We start from the raw sequence: 23,286 nt of genomic DNA on the forward strand, positions 1-23,286 counted from the left end.
AAATGTGGAGGTTTTGGCATCTCTTAAAATTAGATTGACACGGACTATCAAACATAGATGTCATAATATTAATATAATTGTGTATGGTGGGGTGGGGATGGGGAAGTGCCTTTTGAAGAGAAAGAAAGCTGCCTATTGCTTTGATAAACAGGTCAGATGTTAGTAAATTAATTTATCCATTTCTACAAATGCTTAAGAAAAAGCCACGAGTGTTGGTTTATGTGTTTTCACACTTCACATCTGTGCTTCATTGAAATATTCTACTCCCCTGTTTGAAATGATATTTGTGACTGGTGAATTTATTTGGCAATAAAACCTTTTATTTTCATCAGTAACGTTATCACAGACACCTCTAGTGGGGGGAAAGGAAGGGAACCACACTTCAGCAAATTAACAGTTCAGAGTCATTGGAGTTACCAAGAAGAAACTAAAAATATCTTTTAACTGAGCAAATCTTCTGCCTCACATCCAGAACAATCTAGTACCAGTTGTTGCAGATAATGAAATGACAATATGGTATATGAAGTGGAGTGGCTCATTCTTTAGTCATGCAAGGAAGTAAAAATGCAGTGGGTTTCAGTTGAACAAAAGTATTGTGATCTCAGATGAGCTAGCTTCATGAAACAGGGAATGAGAAACATATAGATCTGCCTTTGATAGAGCATCTATATCAACCCTCTGTGCATTGGTAGATTGTGCTTTTTGCATGATACAGTTAAGAAATTAGTGAAGGGTTTACCAATAACCACCCAAAAATGACAAACTTGCTGTCAGGAAACTAGTAGCGCAACTCTCGAGACCTGCTTTTGAGCCTGCAGCAGATTGTTCTGTTTCCATCTACTTATTCATTCTGGTGTCATAGTAGCCAAAACATCCATAAGGCAGATGAGTAAATTGTGCCTCATGGGGACTCTTATGAGGAGTTTCCCCCATCTGAGTTCCATTGGTTGGCACATCCTATATAGGAATGTTTAGTGTCCATCTCAAACTTCCATTAGAGGCAAGTAAACTTCATTATACTGAAGAGGTGCTCAAGCTGTGGCCCGTGGGCCAGGTCCGGGCCATGGAGCTCTTGCATCTGGCCCACATGCCCTTGCATCTGGCCACACGTGGAGTGGGAAATTTGGCAGTAGAACTTCCAAACACCAAGCCCCATACTGGTGGTTGCAGTTGGGCCATAACTCTTCCCCTGCATTTTGATCTAGACTGAACCCGACCCCCTAACCCCTGGCTTGGACAGGTTGGGGCCAAGCTGTACTCCTTTTTTCCCCACCTATAGAGCCAGGCCACACCCCCTTTTTCCTTGTGGGGCCAGACTGGGCTATGCTTCTTCCTTTTGGGGCCAAGCTATGTCCCCTTTTCCCTGTGGGATCAAGTTGCAGCTGAGTTGCCCTGTGCCCCCCTTTCCATGGCTGGTTGGTGTCTATCGTATCTACTCTGGTGCTGGATTGGGACCATTGGTGAAATCCAGCCTGTGGATGAATGGGGCACTGCCCATCCAGGCTGCTGGGGAAAAAGTTTGAGCAGCACTGCTACACTGGTATTATATGCTATGTGCATAAACATGTTGGGTGCATCCAGACGAGCGTGGCCGTGCAGTATGTGGTGCCGCAAACATGTTTGCGGTGCCACCTACCACTCAGTCAGGTGTTTTCTGTGCTGCTTCAGTTTGTTTTTTTTTTCCCCATGGTTTGTTTTGGTTTGTTTGTTTTGGTTTGTTTGTGTTTTTTTTTTTTTTTTACTCCTGGATGCAGGGGTAAAAAAAAACCAAACAAAAACAGAGCAGCACACACTCAGGTGGAGTGTGCTGCTGAAAAGCTGAGCCAAACCACCCAGAGCTGTGGCTGCTGGCCAGGTTCCACCCTGCAGTTCCAGCCCTGGGAGGTCCCCAGGTAAGGCTGCTGGGGCCAGCACAGTGCTGGCCCCAGCCTTCCCTACTGCCCCTGGGGTAACTTGCTGCACGCCAAAGCATGCGTGGCACAGGCATTCCCTGGGGACAAGTAGCAGTGGCGCAAGGTGCACTACTGCTAGTTATCGCCAGGGATCCAAATGTTCAAGTACGTCTGGACGTGCCTGTTTTGGTATAAGGGGGATATTCTTTGTTGTTCAGTTTATGCTGTTTTTAGAAAGAGTTTGAGTCAACCCAAAAAAGCTACTTTCTCTAGGTTTTGTTGGGGTATTAAACAGTAGTAGCTAAAATTCAAACCTTATATATCCTAACTTCACTGTTTTGACAGGCTCTAAGGACCTGGGCAAGGGCTTATTCCATAGTCTGAAAACAATGTAATTTAGTGTAACTTGCTTCTAATATCTTATCCTTTTTATCTTTCAGGCAGGCAGAAGTCCTGAAGGCTGACATGACAGGTAATTTGTTTTTATTTTATAGTTAGTACAGTGAATAACATTTTAGACCCATTTTTCTTCATGCTCTTCATGAAATGTTTTTCAGTTTTAGTATATAAATGTTGTCATGATAAATGTTTGTGCTGCAGATATGGATAAACAGAGCTTTGTTGCAATTAGCTATGCTTTCTGCCAGAATCAGACTTCACAAGTAATACACAAAACACTTGGGACAAAAGAGCAGGACTTTTCTCTTCTGTTTTCCCAGTGGGTGGTCTGAATTTAGTCTTGTCTTCCTGTTGGAAGAAGGGATTATGTCTGTGTACATCTCATACATCCAGGATTGTTGGTTGGTCAGATAATTATTTTCAAAGAAATAACTCATATTCTCAATAAAAAGATGTAAAAGTCCCTTTCCAGTTTCTAGCAACTTAGTTGAACAAGTTGATCTAAACACTGTCTGGTAAGTGTGCAAAAGGCAGTCTGTCAGTGTCACAGTTTGCCTTATAATACTACCTTCTGGCTGCTGCAGGATCTGAGCAGCATGTTTATTATTATTGAAGTCAGATAAGGTAGTTTGATTTTATTTGCTATATTCACTTATTATGCAGCTTTCAGATTTCTAGTGGCTTGTTACAACAGAACAAGCCAAAGCCTGCACATTTTTCTCTAGTTCACCGGTGGTTCATGTATTTTGACAGTGGAGAAAATAAATTTAAATGATTCTCTTCTGTGTACTTGGCCACAGTATATCTTTTTGTTCTTGGTTTTTCTTTCTTTGTTATAGATTCGAAGCTGGGTCCAGCTGAAGTCTGGACATCCCGGCAAGCTTTGCAGGACTTATACCAGAAAATGCTAGTAACTGATCTGGAATATGCGTTGGATAAGAAAGTAGAACAAGACCTGTAAGTGTTTTAATAAAGGCACATATGTTTGGGTAGAGAAGCAGGGAAGCTTCCAATATTTATGAAAGAATGGGTGTAATATGTTAAAAAGGCTCTCATTTTCTTCAAAAGTGGAAGCTTGACTTTAGTATATGATTATTTAAGAAATATTTAAGGAATAAAAAGAGTGTAGGGGAATGGGCTGTGAAATAGTGTTTATACTTAGTGCTCTGGGGGAAACTGTATGCTATGGGTAAGTACTTGGATGAAGGGTAAAAAGGTTTGTAAATAAGCTTGTGTGCTTCAGTGAGTATCTGCAGTATATATTCATGGCCTCGAAACGTGCATTTCATGTATGAAACTGATTAATTTTGGAGAAAGTGTTCACTTGTTGCACAGGCTTCCTAATATATTTCTTAGTGAGGTCCCCCCCAAAATGTTTGACCGTTTAACCTGCAAGTCAGGTGTTTTAGTCAGACAAGTGAACAATCATTTTTTTCCCTCTGGAGCTGCTCTGTGGTAGGCTCTGACATTTGCTTTTGTCATGGAAAAGGCTTTGGGGACTTAGCCTCAGAAATTAAAAGGTAGCTCCCCCGAGCTCAGTGTGTGAAATGTAGCTCCAGCTGAAAACCATGTGTGAAGAGAGAGCTCAAAATAGTAGATACTGAGCCAGACCTAAACACTGTTTCCTCCTCACTAATGTCAGCTTTCAATTACAAATGGACGATGCTGCTTATGTCTGAGAGTTCAACATACTCTCCTCCCTCTGAAGCCCATGAGCAGGATACTTATTCATAACCTAAAAGCAGTCCTGTTACTAGCACTCTCCCTGCAGCAGAGGCAAGCATCATTGACCAAGATTCTCCTGCAGTGTGGGCAAGGATGGTGTTAGTGTGCTCCCATCAGTTGTGAGTTTGAAGGGAGAGGGGGAAGAGACATATTTTCACCTTTTACCATCAAGGAAAGGTAGGGCAGAAAAGAAGTACCACTAGCACCACCATCCTTGGCATCTAGGAGGGTGGTAATAAAGTATCACCAGACTTATCAACACATACTACTCTTTTAAGGGCAAAGATTCTCTACCAGAGATTAGGGATAGTGTACCAGCTGTGTTATCTTACTTGAGGCATTCAGCACAACCTTTTTTTTAGGATCCACAGAAAGTCATGCTGGGCTTCATCCTCTCCACTTAGGTTTTGCCCTTCAATATTTGGGTGGAAGGGTTGCAACAGCTGAGAAATGTTGGAAAAGGATGCATGTCTACATGTATTTGACTTGTTTCCACCACATGTTCCATTTTAACAATAGGCAGAATAAGTAAGGCAGTAGAGTTTAAGTAGAGCACTGTGGCTTCTGTGCCTAGTGCACTGTAATTAAACAGTTCTTTCCCATTGTGTACAGGACTTGCTTCTGCCTGTGAGTCACTGTTGGAACAAATAAAACTGTGCTTTGTTCACAGCTGGAATCATGCCTTTAAGAATCAGATCACAACACTACAGGGTCAGGCAAAAAACCGAGCAAATCCAAACCGGAGTGAAGTTCAGGCAAACCTTTCGTTGTTCCTAGAGGCAGCTAGTGGGTTCTACACACAGGTGAGTGTGGACTACATGTTTTCTGTACGAATATTTTGCCTTGTGTCTTTGCCTTTATGCTGAATGCATGTAGGTCCTTCTAGTAACATGGTCACTTGCTAAATTTAGTATGCTGCTTCTAGTTGTTGCTTATGTTCTATGCTTCAGAACAGATAAGCTCCCACAGTGCACTTGATCAGTTGTTTAATGCATAAGGATGAGGAAAGCAGGGGAGAAATCCATCTAAAAATGATAAAACCCTATCCTTTTCAGTATATGCAACCATTCCTGTTAAAAGCCAAACAATTATCCTTTGGCAGCATTTTACGCTTTCAGTGGAAGCACTTTGCTATGGAAGTGGCACAGTGTTCCTAATGAGATACGGCTTCTAATGTTTTCTTTTTTTCTTTTTTTTTGTTTTAATTCTGTGACTGGATCTTGTATATCAAATTTATATTTAGAACAAGGGGCCAGATGCATCCCGTAGGGGTCCAATCTGGCACCAGAGATTGGTGGCACAGTACTGGGTTGTCTTGCCCATCTCCTCTGCACTATTTCCCTCTGCTGTGGAACCTGCTGGTCCATTGTACCTACACTTACACTCTCTACAGAGGGAGTGGAGATTAGTTGCAAGGGTAAGTGTAGGCAGCTGGGTGTTTTTGGGGCGGGGGAGCGGAGAGGGAGAGATTTGTGGTCTGTGGGGTCACAAAGGGTGGTTTGCAGGGTCAAAAGGTTGCTGGGCCCTCCTTTAGAAAGATTAAATTAAGCGGCTAGCCTGGGGAATGACATAGGAGGAGTTATGATTAATTTGAAAAAGGCACTGAACTTAAGCTGCTTTTCATAATTCTAACTTCAGATATTTTAACATTTTTGTTACCTAGCTTACTGCATGTTTTAATCAAGGTAGTGATTTTGAAATTCCTAGCATTATTCCAGCACCATTTTTTTTGAAAATGGGTTCAACAAGAATCAAATTGCAGTTCTGTTGTAGAGTCCCACCTTAAATGAAACATCCTCTCTCCTATCAAAAATCAGCATGTCTTGTGTAATACAGGCAGTCCACGTCTTAAGTCAAAACTTTGTAACTCGGAACTAATATTCTCATAAGAAACAGTATTATAAATGGGGGATTGGTTCCTGAACCAAGGCCCGATACCCTGTTTTCATTAAAAATACCCCAACATTTTGTACTTGATCAATTATAGATGAGCAATATAGTTATATTAATGTATTTATATTGTAAATAGCAATCATATTGATTTGGAAGGACTTCTTTGAGGTGACTTTGCTGGACTGAAAGGCTCTTGGTTGGACTTTTTGAAGGGTTCTGGGCTGGAGTCTTCCCAGTAGTCTTGGCTGCAGGTTTTTCTGGAGTCCTGTCTGCTTTCTTAAAAAAAGTGTCCAAGAAAGCTTGGACAGATGTTCTCCAGGGAGATGAGTGATGCATCGAACTTGTCTGCTGGCTTGGCATTGCATAGGATCAAGCGTAGTAAAGTTGAAACTGACGTCATAAAGTTGAAATGGGGTGTAAATTTATAAACATTGTAAGTGCAAAATGTTGCAACTCACAATATTGTAAGTTGAGGACTGCCTGTATTAATATGGTACTGATGAGAGCTTCTTTTGAATTGCTAATATTCAGTGAGCTCAAGTAAGTTTTTTAAACAAGGAAAGGTTACTTTCCCCACCTAATTCAAGGTACCTAAAAAGTCACTTTCAGCTCAGCAAGTAAGCTTTGGTATCTAATCTGCCTCATACCAAGTTTTACATAGCATGCATCCACTTTTGACTTAACTTGCTTCATCTGACATTTTAATTTCAGTTTGATCCCATCATATTGCTAGCTTTTCCCCTTTGCATCCATCACACTCTTCCCCCCCCCCCCCCAAACTGGGTAAAGTCCAAGAGTAGTTTGAGTCTTTTTTTTTCACATGGGGGATGTGGAGGAGTGTCATTTTTGTGGAGGGTTATCTTTTTTTTACTTGACACAATCCAATGGCTTAAAGTCAACCAAACTGCTTTTCTTAGAATCAGCTGCAGTGGGTATTGCCAGAACTAAAAATATATATAAATGGTTGTCTGACTGAATTTTTTTCTTCTTTGGTTTAGTTAGCTTGCAGTTGGATCATAACACAGCTCAACACCCATAATAGAGCAACTTTATTAGCTATATTAGGTCTGTTTATCTTCTAAAGCAGGGCAGCCTTAAGGTTTTTCCTGCACACGAATATGAAGCAGCTTGAATTTGGTTTCTGAAAAGAGGAGTCCTGTTTCAGCTGTTTTAAAGACATCTTTGAAATTCAGTAATTATGATAGGAGAAACTCTCCTGACCGCTGATGTTGAGTCTTGGGATGTCATTTAATTGAATTGGCCAACTTCTCATAGTCTAAGAACTTATAATTGAGGCTTAGCTGGTATTTTACTGTTGTCCATGTTGGTCACATACTGTGATACCATAGTCTGTTTGTCTTACTCTGTTTCACTGCTAATTTTTTTGTTTTTAATTTGAGGACCTAGTCCACGGTACCTAAAAAGCGAAGACTAATGATACAAAAAGTGTGACTCCTGTATAGATGGTATCTTTAAAAGGGAGAGAGCAAGCACAGCCTATAACACTGCATTTTGAAAGGTGAAGTTTCCCTCCTAACCAGGCTTTTGAATTATCAGAGAGTGCCTCAAACTAGAACATTTCCATTTTTCTTTCGTTAATCCTGTAAGATTTTTTTATACTCTAGTTGAGCAAAAATGGAAAATAATAATATAGTCACATTTATAATAATATATTCACATTTTTGTAATGTCTCTGTAAATTTTAGTAAATAAGGGCACTTAGTGGTTCCAGTGGCATCTCATTCTGACCTTCCCAGTGGGCAAAGCATTAAAGAGTACTCTGACATTGCTTCTGTTCATTTGGGGGAGGCAACTAAAGCTTTATGCAAAAGTTTCTTCTGGGGACTGATTCTTTCAGCACCTCAATGCTTTTAATGTTTTATATGCTGCCGTCATGTCTGGACAATTGATAGAGGCTTGTATCACCTCTCGGTCCCGGATAACTTCCTATAGAGTGACATCTGTACTTTCCTTGAGTCAAGTTAGTCCTCCTTGTAGGTGTCTATCAGACGATCACATTAAAAAAAAATCGGGTATGTATTATTAGTAAAATAACTACAGGTCCCTCTTGTGCTTTCTATTTGCTGTTATCCAAGAGCAATACCATCTTTTTATACGTTTGCTATGATCTGTGACCCTTTGCCTTTCCAGGTAGAAACTATTCAGTGGTCAACATTATGGGCTTTGACAAATGTTATTTTTATAACGTTTTATCTGCTGTTTTAGCATAGCAAATAGCCTGTGGCCACATAAAGTAACAGCATCTATGTCTCAGAAAGGTTTTTATGACAGATTTTAACATGTGAACAAGTATTCCTGTCCTTCAGTGCTCCTTCTCCCAAGAGAGATGGAGGGAGAGTAGCTGGCTCTCTGACAGACTGCCCAGCAGCCAGCTGGCAGGGAACCCTGTCGGGATTTGCTTGCAGGCAGCTCTGTCATCCTTGTCGATAGGCAGTAAGGGTGACAGGACTGCCTGCAAGCAGCAGTGGCAAGGGCTGATTAGGGGTCTTCCCCCACCCCCTGATCAGCCCCTGTTCCTGTAGGAAGCTCATAGCTCACTCTTGTTACCCTTGCTGCCAGGTGACAAGAATAAATGAAGATCCTTGGAAGCAGTCATGGCAGCAGGGTCTGAACGCCAGCAGCTCATTAAAGCACTGAGAACTTTAAAGGGGCAGCACCCGGAGCCCTCTAAAGCTTGCAGGGAGCCATGGACGAGGGGCCTTCCTGCAAATGGAGACATCGGGCTGATTGGGGGTGGGGGATCTACCACCAGTCAGCCTCTGCCACTCTAGACTACTGTTATACAGCCCTGTCACTGTTGTCACACGGCTGCAACAGTGGCAGGGGCTGATCGGGCAGTGGAGACTGCCCAAATTACCCTTACCTATGTGGGTAACTTGGGAGCAGCCCTGTTTGCTTTTGCCAAATTTTTAGCACTGGAAAATGTGTCCAGACTCCAACCCAAGAACCAAGTGGAACAAGCTGTCTTTTTTTCCTGTTGAGCCAAGAAAGGAATAGTTTTTACCTGTCCAGCAATATGTTCAGTTTTTTTATCTTTCTTGAGTGATGTCGATTGTGACTTCAGGGATTAGGATCTTTTGCCCTGGAGAAAGGTTAGGCAGTGCATTGTCAGCTATTAAGGAGATACTGTTCCTGCAATTGACTGACTCTTAAACCTTGCTAAGATGCTGTGGCCTAAGTCAGGCATTTTATAAGCAGCTACTCAGACAAATTTAGATTCTGGGTATGACTGTAAACTATGTCTGACTAGAGGCCTTGGTGGCAGTGTAGTGGGATTATTTGTAATGGAAGACTGGAAGACCATACCAGTTACCTTCAGTTCAAGTTGACCCTTACTTACTTGTTTTCGGTTGTCTGTCTGAGACAAAAGATAGTTTTTTTCCTTTAAAAATAAAATCTGGGAAAGTGAGTGGAGAACATTCCTTGTAATTCTCCTCAATATTTAGTTACCAGGCTGTCTAGATATTTTCATTACTAGTAAACCAATGTTCCCCAGTTTAAGAATCATAGAAGTTGGGTCAGAAGGGACCTTATAGATCTTCAAGTCCAACTCCCCGCCTGGGTGGGAGAAAAGACTGGACTCAAATGAGTCCAGCCAGGTAGTCATCAAGCCTCTTCTTAAAGATCCCCAGGGTACGAGCCAGCACTACTTCCCTAAGAAGTTGGTTCCAGCTCCTAGCCACCCTAACTGTGAAGTAGTTCTTGCGGATGTCTAATCTAAATCTACTCTCCAATAATTTGTGTCCATTGTTCCTTGTTATGCCAGGGGGTGCTAGGGAAACAGTGTGTCCCCTAAACCCTTCTGGTCTCCCCTAGTGAGTTTAGACAGTCACCAGGTCTCCCCTCAGCCTTCTCTTGTAAAGGCTGAACAGGTTTAGGTCCCACAGTCTTTCAATGTAGGGTCTGCCCTGTAGTCCCCAGATCATGTGGATGGCCCTCCTCTGGACCCTTTCAATGTTGTCCACATCCCTCCTGAAATGGGGAGCACAGAACTGGACGCAGTACCCCAGCTGTGGCCTGACCAGCGTTGCATAGAGGGGGAGGATCACCTCCCTGGCTCTACTTGAGATGCACCTGTGGATGCATGACAAGGTGCGGTTAGCCCTGCCAACCATGACCTCGCATTGTAGGCCCATGTTCATCCTGGAGTCAGTAATGACTCCAAGATCCCTTTCTGCCTCCGTGCTCTCAAGAAGGGAGTTTCCCATTCTGTAAGTGTGCTGCTGGTTTCTACTGCCTAAGTGCAGCACCCTGCACTTGTCAGTATTGAAACGCATCCTGTTTATGTCAGCCCACTCCTGTAACCTATCCAGGTCTTGTTGCAGTCTTTCCCTCCCTACTAGCGTGCTCACCTCACCCCAAATTTTGGTATCATCAGCGAATTTAAACAGGTTGCATTTCACCCCGTCGTCCGAATCGCTGATGAAGAAATTGAATGGTGCAGGCCCCAGGACCGAGCCCTGGGGGACTCCGCTGCCCACTTCCCCCCAGGTTGAATATGACCCGTCCACCACCACCCTCTGAGTACGACCCTTGAGCCAATCTGCAATCCATCTGACTGTAGACATCAGTGCCACAGTCACCTAGTTTTTTAATGAGGATGGGGTGCTTCTGCCAAAACTGTATGGGCAACATTTTGAAAGCATTAACTTAGGTAAAGCTCAGTCTGTCCTTAAATTCACTCTTGTTGCATTTAATTGAGTAGCTGTTTCATTTTTCTTTGAGATGCGTGTGCCTTTGGAGCTTGATCCCTGCACCAGTTTTTGCTGGTCTGGCAACCAAGTCAAATGTTTAAGTTTAGAACAAATAGCTTCAATTTTCATGTCTCTTTTTGACCCTAATCTTCACAACTTAACTGACGATCCTGCCAAACCGAAGTTAGGAAGTGCCTTCTCTTTTGTTGAGAGGGCAGATCTCTTCCTGGAAGAAGCTGAGTTCATTTCCCATTGTTGTCACCCTCTAAAAACAGGAAGCTGTCTCATCTTGGCATAAGAAATGAAGTGAGCGTCTCTCCATTTAATTTCTGTTTAGTCACTCATAAAGGTGACCTGCATATTGGAAAACATACTGCCTATTTTTTTTGTCCTTTTGTGAAGACTTGAGACGCAGAGAATATACATACTCATTCTATCATATAATGGGCACTTTCTTAACCTTTTTAACTGGAAAGGTAAAAGATATTTTAAAGGATATAGTTATATTCATCTCTGCCCATCCAGTTGTATTAAAATTCCTTCCTTCTCTCCCCTCTTAATTGTCCAATTCAGCTGCCTGTGGTAGTTGAATATAAGGATGCTAAACTTTTGTCTAAGTCACATTCCATTCTTCCCGTGTTGAGCAAAATGCTCCCTGCCAGCCCAAAGTTTCACTTAGTGATCAAGGAATTTTTTTCCTCCATTAATTTCAATAATGGTACTTTTTTTTTTTTTTTAAGAGGCCAGTGAGCTACAGATCAAATTATGTGTATTCGTAGACTTTCTGTTGAGGGCAAAAAGTCAGTTTAAGGAACCTGTCTTTCAAATCTATTTCTTGGTCTTTTTGGACCAGTCCAGAGGTGACTCGCTATGATTGTAAACTGACAGGATAGAACACAAAGTTTTAAGCCAGGAGTGTTAAACTCATCCAGTCCTGCAGATCAAATGAGTGGAAAGGGACCAGTCTATGGGCTGGATCAAACACATGGACTTCCTTCCGTTTCCTGTCCCTGAGCATATTGGATCTGGCAGCCTCTAGCCAGCATCGATCCTGGTGTGTCTAGAACAGGTGCTGTGTGTGGCGCAGTGTAACTGCGGGTCTGTAACGCAGATCCCAGACTGGCCAGCGGGGGCGTTGTGCTACACCTCGTGTCCACCCCAGCTGGACAGCACTACCACCACGCTGCATACAGCATGCGTCCCAGACATCTGGAGCAGGCACCATGTGTGGCACAATCCCAGAGCTGCTAGGTCAGGTGCAGTGTACATCCTAGAGCAGGCACTGTGTGTGGCATAGTCTAACTGGGGTGGGCACCACTTGTAGCATAGCGCCCACTCTGGCCCCGTGGGATCTGCACTATGTACCCCCAGCTGGACTGCACCACATGCAATATCTGTTGTGGCTGCTCTGGGATCTTCACGACACAGAGTGGGTCCTAGGCTATCTGGAGTAGCTGCCAGATCCTGTATGCTGGGGGAGAGGGAAGGGGGTCTGATCCAGCCTGTAGACCTGCCCCATGCTGTGCCCTGTGTGGGTCTGCTCTGACCCAGGGACAGCACTGGGTGCCAGATGATGGGGCTCCATAAGCTGTATGTTTGATGCCTGTGTTAAGCTACGTAGACTTAACATGTTTTTTCTTACAGTCTGTAGTGGTGTTGTGTAGGTAAGTGGTGTTGTGTACTTCTGCAAGACTTCATTCTGTAACTTGAAAATTTTGTGGCTGCCTATTTTTATAGACTTGGTATTGTAATATGGAGTAACTCTGTGCTTCTTAGTTTCATAGTTGGTAGGGTCGGAAGGGACCTAAGTAGATCATCTATGGGCAGGAAAGGATGTTGGGGTCAAATGACCCCAGCTAAGTGGCTGTCTCGCCTCCTTTTGAAGACCCCCAGGGTAGGGGTGAGCACCACTTCCCTTGGAAGTTGGTTCCAGCTCCTAGCCGCCTTGACAGGGAAGTAGTGCCTCTTGATATCTAGCCTGAATCTACTCTCAGTTAACTTATGGCCATTGTTCCTTGTTACCCCCGATAGTGCTTGGGGGAACAGGGACTCTCCCATTGTCTGCTGGTCTCCCTTGGCCAGTTTGTAGATGGCCACCAGGTTCCCCTCTCAGCCTTCTCTTGTGGAGGCTGAACAAGTTCAGGTCCCATAGCCTCTCCTTATAGGGCCTGCCCTGCTTTCCCCTGATCATGTGAGTGGTCCTCCTCTGGACCCTCTAGATGCTGTCCACATCCCTCGTGAAGTGCGGCACCCAGAACTGGACATAGTACTCCAATTGCGGCCTGACCAATGTCACATAGAGGGGGAGGATCACTTCCTTGGATCTATCTATGGATGCATGACAAAGTACGGTTAGCCTTCCTAACCACGTCCCCACATTGGCGGCCCATGTTCATCTTGGTATCAGTAGTGATTCCAAGATCCTTCTCTGCCTCTGTGTTGACGAGAAGGGAGTTCCTCAGTCTGTAGGTATGCTGCTGGTTCTTCCTCCCCAGGTGCAACACCTTGCACTTGTCCATATCGAAACCCATCCTATTCTCATCCACCCACCTCTAACCTGTTGAGATCTAGTTGTAGCCTGTCCCTTTCTTGTAGCGTGCTCGCTTCTCCCCATATCTTAGTATTATCTGCGAACTTAAACAAGGTGCTTTTCACCCCGTCATCCAAATCACTGATGAAGATATTGAACAGTGTGGGCCCAAGGACCAAGCCCTGGGGAACCCTGCTACCCACATCTCTCCTGGTCAAAAATGACCCATCCACTACCACTCTCTGGGTGCAGCCCTCCAGCCAATTTATGACCCATCTGATTGTGTAGGCATCGTCACCACAGATGCCTAATTTTTTTAATGAGGGTAGGTTGAGAGATGGTGTCCAAGGCCTTCCTAAAGTCCAGGAAGACTACGTCCACTGTGACACCTGCATCCAAGGCTTTTGTGACCTGGTCATAGAAGGCCACAAGGTTGGTCTGACAGGACCTGCCTCTAATGAACCCATGTTGGTTGCCCCTAAGCATAAGCTCCCCTGCTGGCCCCTTGCAGATGTGCTCCTGGATAATTTTCTCAAAGAGCTTCCCCAGGACCAAGGTAAGACTAACTGGCTTGTACTTTCCTGGGTCCTCTTTTCTCCCTTTTTTTGAAAATGGGGACCACATTGTCCCTTTTTCAGTTGTCGGGCACCCCACCAGAGCACCACGAGTGCTCGTCAAGCTGTGGCAGGGGTCCTGCAATGACCTCTGCAAATTCCCTAAGCACTCTAGGGTGGAGATCATTAGGACCTGCTGATCTGAACACATTTAGTCCCTCCAGAAGTTCCCTGACTAGGTCCTCACTGACCCTGGGCCTTGCTGTGCCTCCCCTGGCTCTGTCCTTAATCTCAGTGCGGGGGCTGTCCCTGTCCCTGCTCAGAAAAATGGAAGCAAAGAATCTGTTAAAGAGATTAGCTTTGTCATCTGATACTACCACCAGATTACCAAGCATGTCTTGCAGAGGCCCCACATGATTTAGTACCTTCTTTTTACCCCCTGTGTATTTAAAAAAGGACTTCTTGTTATCTTTGATCTGGGTCACTAGTCCCAGTTCCATCTCTGCCTTAGCCTTCCTAATAGCCCCCCTACCATCTTGAGCCAAGGAGGTATAATTCTTCTTGGTGATGGCCCCTCCCTTCCATTGGGTGTACATCTCCTTTTTGGCTTTGAGGCATTCATGGATGCTTTTGGTGAGCCATGGGGGCTTTTGAGCACTCTTGTCCCTTTGATCCGCGTGGGGATTGTCACGCTTTGGGCTTGGGCTTGGAAGATTCTGTGAATCTTTTATATAATTTTCCTCTGGAATTACAGATTTGAGCAGGAAACTTGCCAGCAACCAGAGTTCTCAGAATAATAAAAATTATCTCAGATAGGCATGCGTCCTCTATCCCTAATTTATTATAGCTGACTGGTGGAGGGTATAGTGCTGACTATGCTGCTTTTATTGAGGTATCCATTATGTTGGTGCTCAGAGTTGCAAAGCAGGTGTGCAACTGGATTTTTTTTGTGGAGATGATGCACTCAAACTCAGAGGCACATGTTAGTAACCACACCCTTTGCAATAGTATTTGTGTACTGTTACCCTGAGGCTTTGATGACTATCTCTGACTTTTCTATTAAAATAGGCCTTTTCTTCTAGTTATTACAGGAGCTGTGCACAGTATTTAATGTAGACTTACCCTGTCGTGTGAAGTCCTCCCAGCTTGGAATTATCAGCAATAAACAGACGCACACTAGTGCCATTGTGAAGCCACAGTCTAGCTCCTGCTCTTACATCTGCCAGCACTGCCTTGTCCACCTTGGAGACATTGGTGAGTTTTTGAAGCAATGGGAGTTCCCATCCTGCCTTGTTATGCCGTAATTACAGAAAAGAATCAGAGTCCAATCCATACAGCTGCTAAACCTGCTATTCTGCTTCTAGTCATAGACCGGTGGTTTGTACAGGTAAGAAGGTTTGAAGTTTATGATGCTGGGAGTGATGCTTTGAATTCATTGTATTTGCACTAAATACATGTGATGCAATAAAACAACTTTCTAAATTTGCTTAGACTTGTATTTACATTGGGAAGAGCCTTATTTATTGTGGAAATTCAGAGAAAAGGGGAAACTTATTTAAATTGTAAGAGCTATTACAAAAATATATTGCAGGAAGATGGCACACTTGGCAGGCATTCATATCAGAGGATGACTCTGTAAAACCCCTTCCTTTCAAGAACATAGCCAAAAATACGATTCTTTGTAACCCAGGCTTTTATTTTGCATTCAAGAGTTAAGTTCATCAAGTCTATTTCTTCTGCTTACTGACTTAAATAATCCACACTAAATGAATTTTATGCTTCGGGGCAACCAGTACGGGTTCATTAGAGGCAGGTTCTATCAGACTAACCTGGTGGCCTTCTGTGACTAGGTGGCCAAATCTTTAGATGCAGGGGTAACAGTGGATGTAGTCTTTCTGGACTTTAGAAGGCCTTTGACACTGTCTCTCACCCCATTCTCATTACAAAACTGGGGGACTGTGGTGTTGACACCTACACAGTCAAATGGGTCGCTAACTGACTGGAGGGCCACACCCAGAGAGTGGTAGTGGATGGATCATTTTCGACCTGGAGCGATGTGGGCAGTGGGGCTCTGCAGGGCTTGGTCCTCAGGCTCACACTGTTCAGCATCTTCATCAGTGACTTGGATGAGTGGGTAAAAAGCACTCGGTTCAAATTTGCTGGTAACACTAAGATGGGGGGGTATGTGGGCATGCTAGAAGGGAGGAACAGGCTGCAATCAGACCTAGACAGGTTACAGGAGTGGGCGGATGAGAATAGGATGGGATTCAACACTGACAAGTGCAAGGTGATGCACCTGGGAAGGAAGAACCAGTAGCATACCTACAGGCTGGGGAGCTCCCTTCTTGTTAGTGCAGAGGCAGAAAAGGATCTTGGAATCATCATTAATGCCAAGATGAACGTGGGCCAGCAGTGCTGGAATGCAGTCAGGAAAGCCAACCGCACCTTGTCATGCATCCACAGATGCATCTCAAGCAGGTCCAAGGAGGTGATCCTTCCCCTCTATGTGACACTGGTCAGGCTGCAGTTGGAGTACTGTGTCCAGTTCTGGGTGCCACACTTTAGGAGGGATGTGGACAACTTGGAGAGGGTCCAGAGGAGGGCCACTTGCATGATCAGGGGGCAGCAGGGCAGGCCTTACGAGGAGAGGCTACAGGACCTGAACCTGTTCAGCCTCCATAAGAGAAGGCTGATGGGGGATCTAGTGGCCTGTTACAAACTAGTCAGAGGGGACCAGCAGGCGTTGGGGGGGGCCCTGTTCTCCTGAGCACTACCAGGAGTGACTAGAAATAATGGTCACAAGCTGGCAGAGGGTAAATTCAGATTAGATGTAAATTCAGAAGGCGCTACTTCACGGTCAGGGCAGCTAGGATCTGGAACCAACTTCTAAGCAAAGCGGTGCTGGCTCCTACCTTGGGGGTCTTTAAGACGAGGCCAGACAAACACCTTGCTGGGGTCGTTTGACCCCAGTACTCTTTCCTGCCATGGCAGGAGGTCAGACTTCATGATCTGCTCAGGTTCTTTCTGACCCTACAAACTATGAAACTGTGAATTTTTGTAGGTGACATTTATTTCAAAGGCACCTTGCTTTAAAACAAACTGGAATTAGTTTCAAGCACTGTGGGTATTGTAAATAGCAAGATGTATGTGAAACATTTGAGTGAGAGCTAGTGAACCCTGACATTGGGACATGACAGGAGGAGGAAAGGCAAACTTAAAATCAATCTATACATTCAATATTACTTTCCTTTATTTGGGGGACATCTTATAACTCAATTGTTTATTTCTAAAGTAATTACAGGATATTTATTTTTCAAACAAGCTGCTTTTGCAATCATTGGAATTTTAATACTCTGAAATATTGCTGTCTAAACATGCTTACTCTCATGTTTTTAGCTCGCTACAGAAATCAAACCAGCCAGGCGGAATCCTACTATAGGCATGCAGCTCAGCTTGTCCCCTCCAATGGTGAGTAGGTAATACCTGTGGGTTGACCACCCCAAACTGGTATTTTGTTTGTTTGCTTTGTTCCCTGTAGAAGCTAGAAAAAAAAATCTGTGATCTTGACTACAACAAATAAAATCCCAACTAACTTTGAGATCACAGTATTTCAGTAAAACGTTTGATAATTCATGGTTTGTTTATCTGTGTGCTTTATAGTTCTCTCAAACATTTTTGTAAAGATTTAGTTGAAATGAAGGTATTGCATTAAGGTTTTATAGTACCAAGACTTCATTACTGCTATAGTATACAGTGCTCATCTCTGCATTTTCTGTGAAGCATTATAAATAGTGATAACTTATTTTTGCTTTGTTTAACAGTCTGTTCATTTACTAGCGTACAAAACTCAGTCATTTTTAGTGCGATTCCAAGTTGCCACCTACAAGCTTGATTTTAATTCTTTAGATCAGGCATCTGGATTTTTTTCCCTTTTTAAACTCTTTTATATCAGTATTATGGTCCCAGTTCTAGGTATAGCAAATAGGATAACCGTTTCCATTGCTGCAGGTTGCTCTATAATGAAAATGCAGATTACTTTCATGAGCCACATATGTCAAGACTTGGCCACTGTAGTAACTTTCTGAAGCCGACTTGTGAAATCTTAAGCCAAAAAAGACAGCTTTATTCTTAATATATTTTTCACCTTTGTGGTGATAAGCATGTATAAATAATTTTGATTTCCCCATGATACTATATTAAGTAGTCGCTGCCAGAGAGACTAGTTGAATTCTGTGTAAAAACGCTAATATAATTCATTTTACATTATATGCTATGATGCATTTTAACTTCTAGCAGTTACTGACAGTTATGGTAGAGGTACAAGCCTTGCTTTGCTTTAAGAGTACCTACCTACTTAGGCAAAATTCTGTTAAGTATTTTGCATCTGTTTCCTATGTAATTTGTTAATAACATGTATATACTATACATTCTGCAGCTTATGAGCAGTCATATTGAACAGGGACTAAGTGACTAGTTTGGCTTATAAATCTAAATCTCTTCTGTTGAAAGGTTTATAGGATTTTAATGAAAGAGTACTCCCTCTGAAATGTACTGGATTTAGTCTGAAATGCAAAGTCTCTTGCCTAGACCAGCAAGAGAAACTTGAGTTTGATGAAATGAGCTCTTCACTCCATGAGACTCTTTCATCCTCTTCTCCCCTAGGTCAGCCTTACAATCAGTTGGCTATTTTAGCTTCCTCCAAAGGAGACCACTTGACCACAATTTTCTACTACTGCAGAAGCATTGCTGTGAAGTTCCCTTTTCCAGCTGCCTCCACTAATCTACAGAAAGCACTTTCTAAAGCACTGGAAAGGTGAGACTGATCTCTTCTAGTAAGTTGCTAGCTAATCGTGACTAAAACTGACTTCGCCTCTGTACAGGCAAGCATATTTCCTCTTTCGGTGTCTGAATATTTGCCAGAGAATATCCATAGTATGTGAGGGTGGAAGCAGAGTAGGAAGTCCTTGACCATAACTTAGCCACATCCTTCCTGGGTATCCACTGAACAGAGGAGGATCTGTATTTAAGATACTATTGTGTGGGAGCAGTATTTGGAGCACGTATACTGAATTACATACCCTTACATAGTGTGAGAGGGGCACGCAGTTCTTCTTAGGCCTGTCCTTTCTCAGAGTCAAGGATGTAGCTTTTAGCATTTGTTCTGCAGGGAAGGTCCTTAGTCTGTGCATCTGTGTCTAGTTGCAAAGATTGAAGCCAGCTATTTCTCCTCAAACTGTAGTCGTGATGAGGTGAAGACTCGATGGAGTGTGTCTGACTTCATCAAGGCATTTATTAAGTTCCATGGCCATGTATACCTGAGTAAAAGCTTGGAGAAGCTGAGCCCTCTTCGAGAAAAGCTGGAGGAACAATTCAAGGTTAGTATACAAAAAAGGTATTTTTCTAAGTTAATACAATAGAAAAATGTATTTAAATATGAGTTTTCTTAAACTATAGGTCAAAGGATGAGTGCAAATTAGCATAACATGACAACAGCAAGCAGGCTGCAGAACTTTTGATGTGGAGGTTAATGGTCTACTGTCCATCTGCACAGATGAGTTGCCCTTCCCTCTTCCCCAGTTTGATTTACTTAACCATAGTGTGATGTAGGATTAGACAAGGAGATCAGGGGGGAAAAGTTACATTCACTTACTGGTTAAAATATAGACTGTACTCTGAGTGCAGAGTGCCATATTAAATTGTACTTTGACCTGGATCACCCGAGAATGTTTGTATTTACCATATTTCACAGTGTATATGTTGACATAGTGTATAACTCGACCCCAAGTTTATTTTTTAATCAAAAAAGTTAGGTTTTTCATATATCCAGCATATAAGTCCATCTTTACTTTGTTTTTCATCTCAAAAAAAAAAAAAAAGGATCAAGCTGTCGCATGCTGGTGGGCTGTAGAGAAGCTGGATCAGGCCCCTGAGAGCTCGGGCAGCACCTGGCCCACTGGCAGCCCCTCTGGCCAGGCCTCCCTGCAGTTCAGGGGCTCAGCTCAACCCCTAATTGTGTGTGTAGGGGGAGGGGGAGGGAAAGGGGCGGGCAGACTTTGCTGAAAGCAGAATTGGGCCCCTTGCCACTTCTACCTTCAGGAGCCTCCTGCAGCTGACAGGATGCCTGGTGCCACCTGGGAAGGGGCTGCCTTGCTCTCTGGGGGGGTGGAGAGGCTAGGGTTGTCAGTCAGGGCTGGCCTTCCCCGCCCACCTCACCTGACATCCTGCGCTGCCTATGGGACAAGGTAGCCCCTTCCCAGACCACAGAAGCCTGCTGAAGGGGCAGAAATGTTGAGGAGCCCATTCATTAATTTGATGGAGCCTGCCCTCCCCTCCCCCCCGCACGACTGAGTTGAGCTGCTGGCAGGCTAGGCAGTCTTTAAGCTGTGGTGTGGGGGGGTCCTTCTCTCCATGGTGGTGGCATCCCCCAGGGCTGGGTGCTGCCTGAGCTCCCAGGGGCCAGATCCAACTTCCCCAGAGCCTGGATACAGTGTTGTATAAGTTGAGGTGGAAAATTAAGGGAAAATATTTTGGGCTCAAACCTTGACTTGTACACCATGAAAAACAGTTTTAAAAAAAAAAAAGACAACTTCTTCCAAATACTGCTTCTTTATCTGAGAGAAAAATCTGTTCTGAAAGGCTTCAGACAAGAGCTTCCTCTTTTGGATGATCAGCATTTTCTCTTAATTGAAGCTGCCCTTAACCCCTCCTAAAACTGCCGCCTTCTCTTGCTAGCAAAATTCATACTTGGATGCAGCGTCCTGTTACTGACTTCAGTTTGTGCATGGAGTAGAACCATTCAAAACTGAGGTCTCCTCTGCAAAATCTGCATAGAGCAGGGTTGTTCAACCCCCAGCCCATGAGCCAGTTCTGGACCCCAGCACCTTGTCATCCAGTTCTTGGGGCTTCCCATGGGCTGTGGCCCTGCAAACTAGGTTGGGTGCACAGGGCCTATTTGCAGCATGCAGGAGCGGCACAGAGCCCCTGGAGCCTGATCCCAGCACATGGGACTCTGGGTGGAGGCAGCTTGGGACCCTGGGAGCCTGATCGTGGTGTGTGGGGCAAGGCAGAGGTGGCACAAGGCCCCTGGAGACTGACCTCCATGCGCAGGGCCAGGCAGGGGCCGTGTGGGGAGCCTAATCCCAGCACATGGGACAAAGCAGAGATGGTGCAGAGCCCTAGAGCCAGATCCTGCATGCAGGACTGGGAGGAAGTAGTGCCAGGTCTCAGAGCCTGCACATGAGACCAGGCAGGGGTAGTGCAGGATCCCAGAGCCCTATCCAGCTATTGGACTGGCCCCATGCTCTTCATTTGGCCTTCAGGGTCAAAAGGTTGAGCACCACTAGTTTAGAGTGATCATTTAATTAAGCAGACAGCTCATTAGCTTAAATCTGTACTATATTCTCTCTCAAACAGATGACATGTTTAATGCCATCTGATAGCGCAAGCTAGCAAAGAAAAAATACTGTTCATCTCTCACATTACTGTATTAACTCTACCAGCTGCATTATTTGAAGAGGATAGGCAGGTAACTACGCTGGGCTTAAGGTTCCCTCAAGCTATGACAGCAGAGTTTTTTCAAAATGAGAGAGAAGCATGCTAAAAAAGTAGGTTGGTTTTTTTGTTTTTGTTTTTGTTTTTTTGTGCTACTTGTAGAAAGTGTGGCTCAGAATTCGGTATAAGCAGCTTCTGAAATACTTGAGACCTGGAAGTGACAGAACTTGATGTTTAATGAGCTCCAGTGTTTTAAGCGCAATTCTCAATTTGCAATCAGCTCTAAAAGTATTCCTGTTTGGAGAATTGTGTTTTAATTGTTTTTTCTAATAGTATTTTGTTTTGCATCTCTGGTTCTTTTTCCTAATGTTAACCTCTCTGAGTGTTAATTTCCAAAATGCTTATTACTAATCGTGTACAGTCATAAGCAGATCTAGTATTCCATAAAGTGGGGTGTGGGAGTTGTGGCGGCTGCAAATTTCTACTCCTTCTCTGGCTCCCAGCACCTCTCTCTCCATTCCGGGTTTGGCAGACTGTGCTGTGGCGGCAGCAGCTGAGGACTTTTGAGTCCCTGAAGCAGGTAAGTATAGCACACTCCATTCCACCTCTGCTGCTCAGCCACACCTGCCTTCCCCCTTTCCAGCAGGGTTTGTCCAGGGTGCAAATACTGCTGACTAGGCCTCTGAGCACATGAAGAAGTGACCTGCCTGCTGACTGAGGCAGAGCCAGCCAGGAAGGGGCTGAGGGAGTGGTTGTGCAGGGTGCTGGGCTTGGCTGAGGACAATGGCATCAGTGGATTGGTCCCCCTTCCTGCACCTGTTGCCAGCAGCAGGGGTCACCTGCGAGCACTGGACAAGAAGCAGATGCAGGAAGGAGAGCGGATCTGTCCCCTGGTGCTGTTCCCAGCCAAGCCTGTCACTGAGCAGCTGTTCTCCTGCAGCTAGAACCCTCACTCCCCAAAAGTCAGCCAGGAGAAAGTGGCAGCAGGCAGGTCACCTGCTTCTTCCTCTCAGAGGTACAATTATTGGGGGTCTGTGCTGTGGGGAAACCCAGCTGAAGAGGGGGAATGGGAGAGGAGATGCTGCTGAGCACCTGGGGGAGGGGATTCTTACCTATTTTGGGGACTCAAAAGTCTTTGGTGGCTGCTGCAGTGACACAGTCTAAGCTCAGTTCCTGCCTGGACTCTGCAGGGGGGGCCCCGATGTCTGAGACAGTGGGGAACTGAAGCTGCCAACATATGAGCTACATGACAGAAGGGGGATGGAATCACACCACCGCATTCCCCTTAGATCCACCCATTTTTAATAAGTACATTTCAGTGATCTGGGTGGTCATATGCCTTTTTCTGACAACCCTGGACATTGGTCACAACCAAAAGTGGGAGTTTTGACTAGAATATGTCAGTGCTTTGGATAGCATTTTTAAACCTCGGCTACCTGGCTGGAAGACCTGGCTTTTCCATTCAGGGTTGAATTGATTGCTAGATTTTTGCATCAGGAATACATTTTTGCCCACAGGTCAGATTAGCAAGGACTGATGTTTTTGTCAACTTTTGTAACTGAAAACCTCTTCCTGGAAGTCCTCTTTCAAAGATCCCCATCATGTGTATATTTTAACCAATATTAGTTGGTCAGTGATCTGCAATGGCAATGCAAGGGGGTTGGTGCCCTTGTCTCCTTTTTTTTTTTTTTTTTTTTTTTTTCTCACTGCATGTGGTTTGTCATGGTATGGTTGAATCAAATTTCCCCCCCTCTCCCTTTCACCCATCTTATTGTACACTCAGGTCTTGCAAAGATTGTCAGTTAAGGGTCCTTTCCAATGCCATCTTTAAAGGCAAACAGTTGCAGTAGAGGTGTATTATCAGGATAATCTGAGGGTGGGAACAGGTGTAATATTGGAAGTGGTTTAAATGTCTTTTAAAATTCTTCCACGGGACATCCGGACAGACATACATAGCCTTTGAAGCGCTCCAAAACTGACCCTGAAAGAAGCAAGCACCATTAGGGAGTACTTCTCTTGTGTCTGAACACTGGAGTTCATCTGGGGACCTCTGTGTCCTTAAGCATCCCACAGAGCTCTGCTCCATT

The 23,286-nt window shown here is 44.3% G+C and overlaps 1 protein-coding gene across 6 annotated transcripts in view; it reads left to right on the forward strand.

Annotated features, from left to right (window-relative positions):
- The window catches only part of SMG7 (SMG7 nonsense mediated mRNA decay factor), an 81,272-nt gene that overhangs the window by 24,372 nt on the left and 33,614 nt on the right, over positions 1 to 23,286 (forward strand). For all 6 annotated transcript variants that reach the window (XM_090048184.1, XM_090048181.1, XM_090048187.1 and 3 more), the window contains 7 exons: positions 2,333 to 2,364; positions 3,131 to 3,248; positions 4,687 to 4,819; positions 14,791 to 14,962; positions 17,105 to 17,176; positions 18,371 to 18,521; positions 18,948 to 19,083. In XM_090048184.1, the coding sequence (XP_089904310.1) occupies positions 2,333 to 2,364; positions 3,131 to 3,248; positions 4,687 to 4,819; positions 14,791 to 14,962; positions 17,105 to 17,176; positions 18,371 to 18,521; positions 18,948 to 19,083 (814 nt within the window). The remainder of the gene's footprint in view (positions 1 to 2,332; positions 2,365 to 3,130; positions 3,249 to 4,686; positions 4,820 to 14,790; positions 14,963 to 17,104; positions 17,177 to 18,370; positions 18,522 to 18,947; positions 19,084 to 23,286) is intronic.

Source organism: Crocodylus siamensis, chromosome 5 (assembly GCF_052110815.1).
Source record: "Crocodylus siamensis isolate JL-2025a chromosome 5, ASM5211081v1, whole genome shotgun sequence".
In the NCBI taxonomy this organism is placed as follows: Eukaryota; Metazoa; Chordata; order Crocodylia; family Crocodylidae; genus Crocodylus; species Crocodylus siamensis.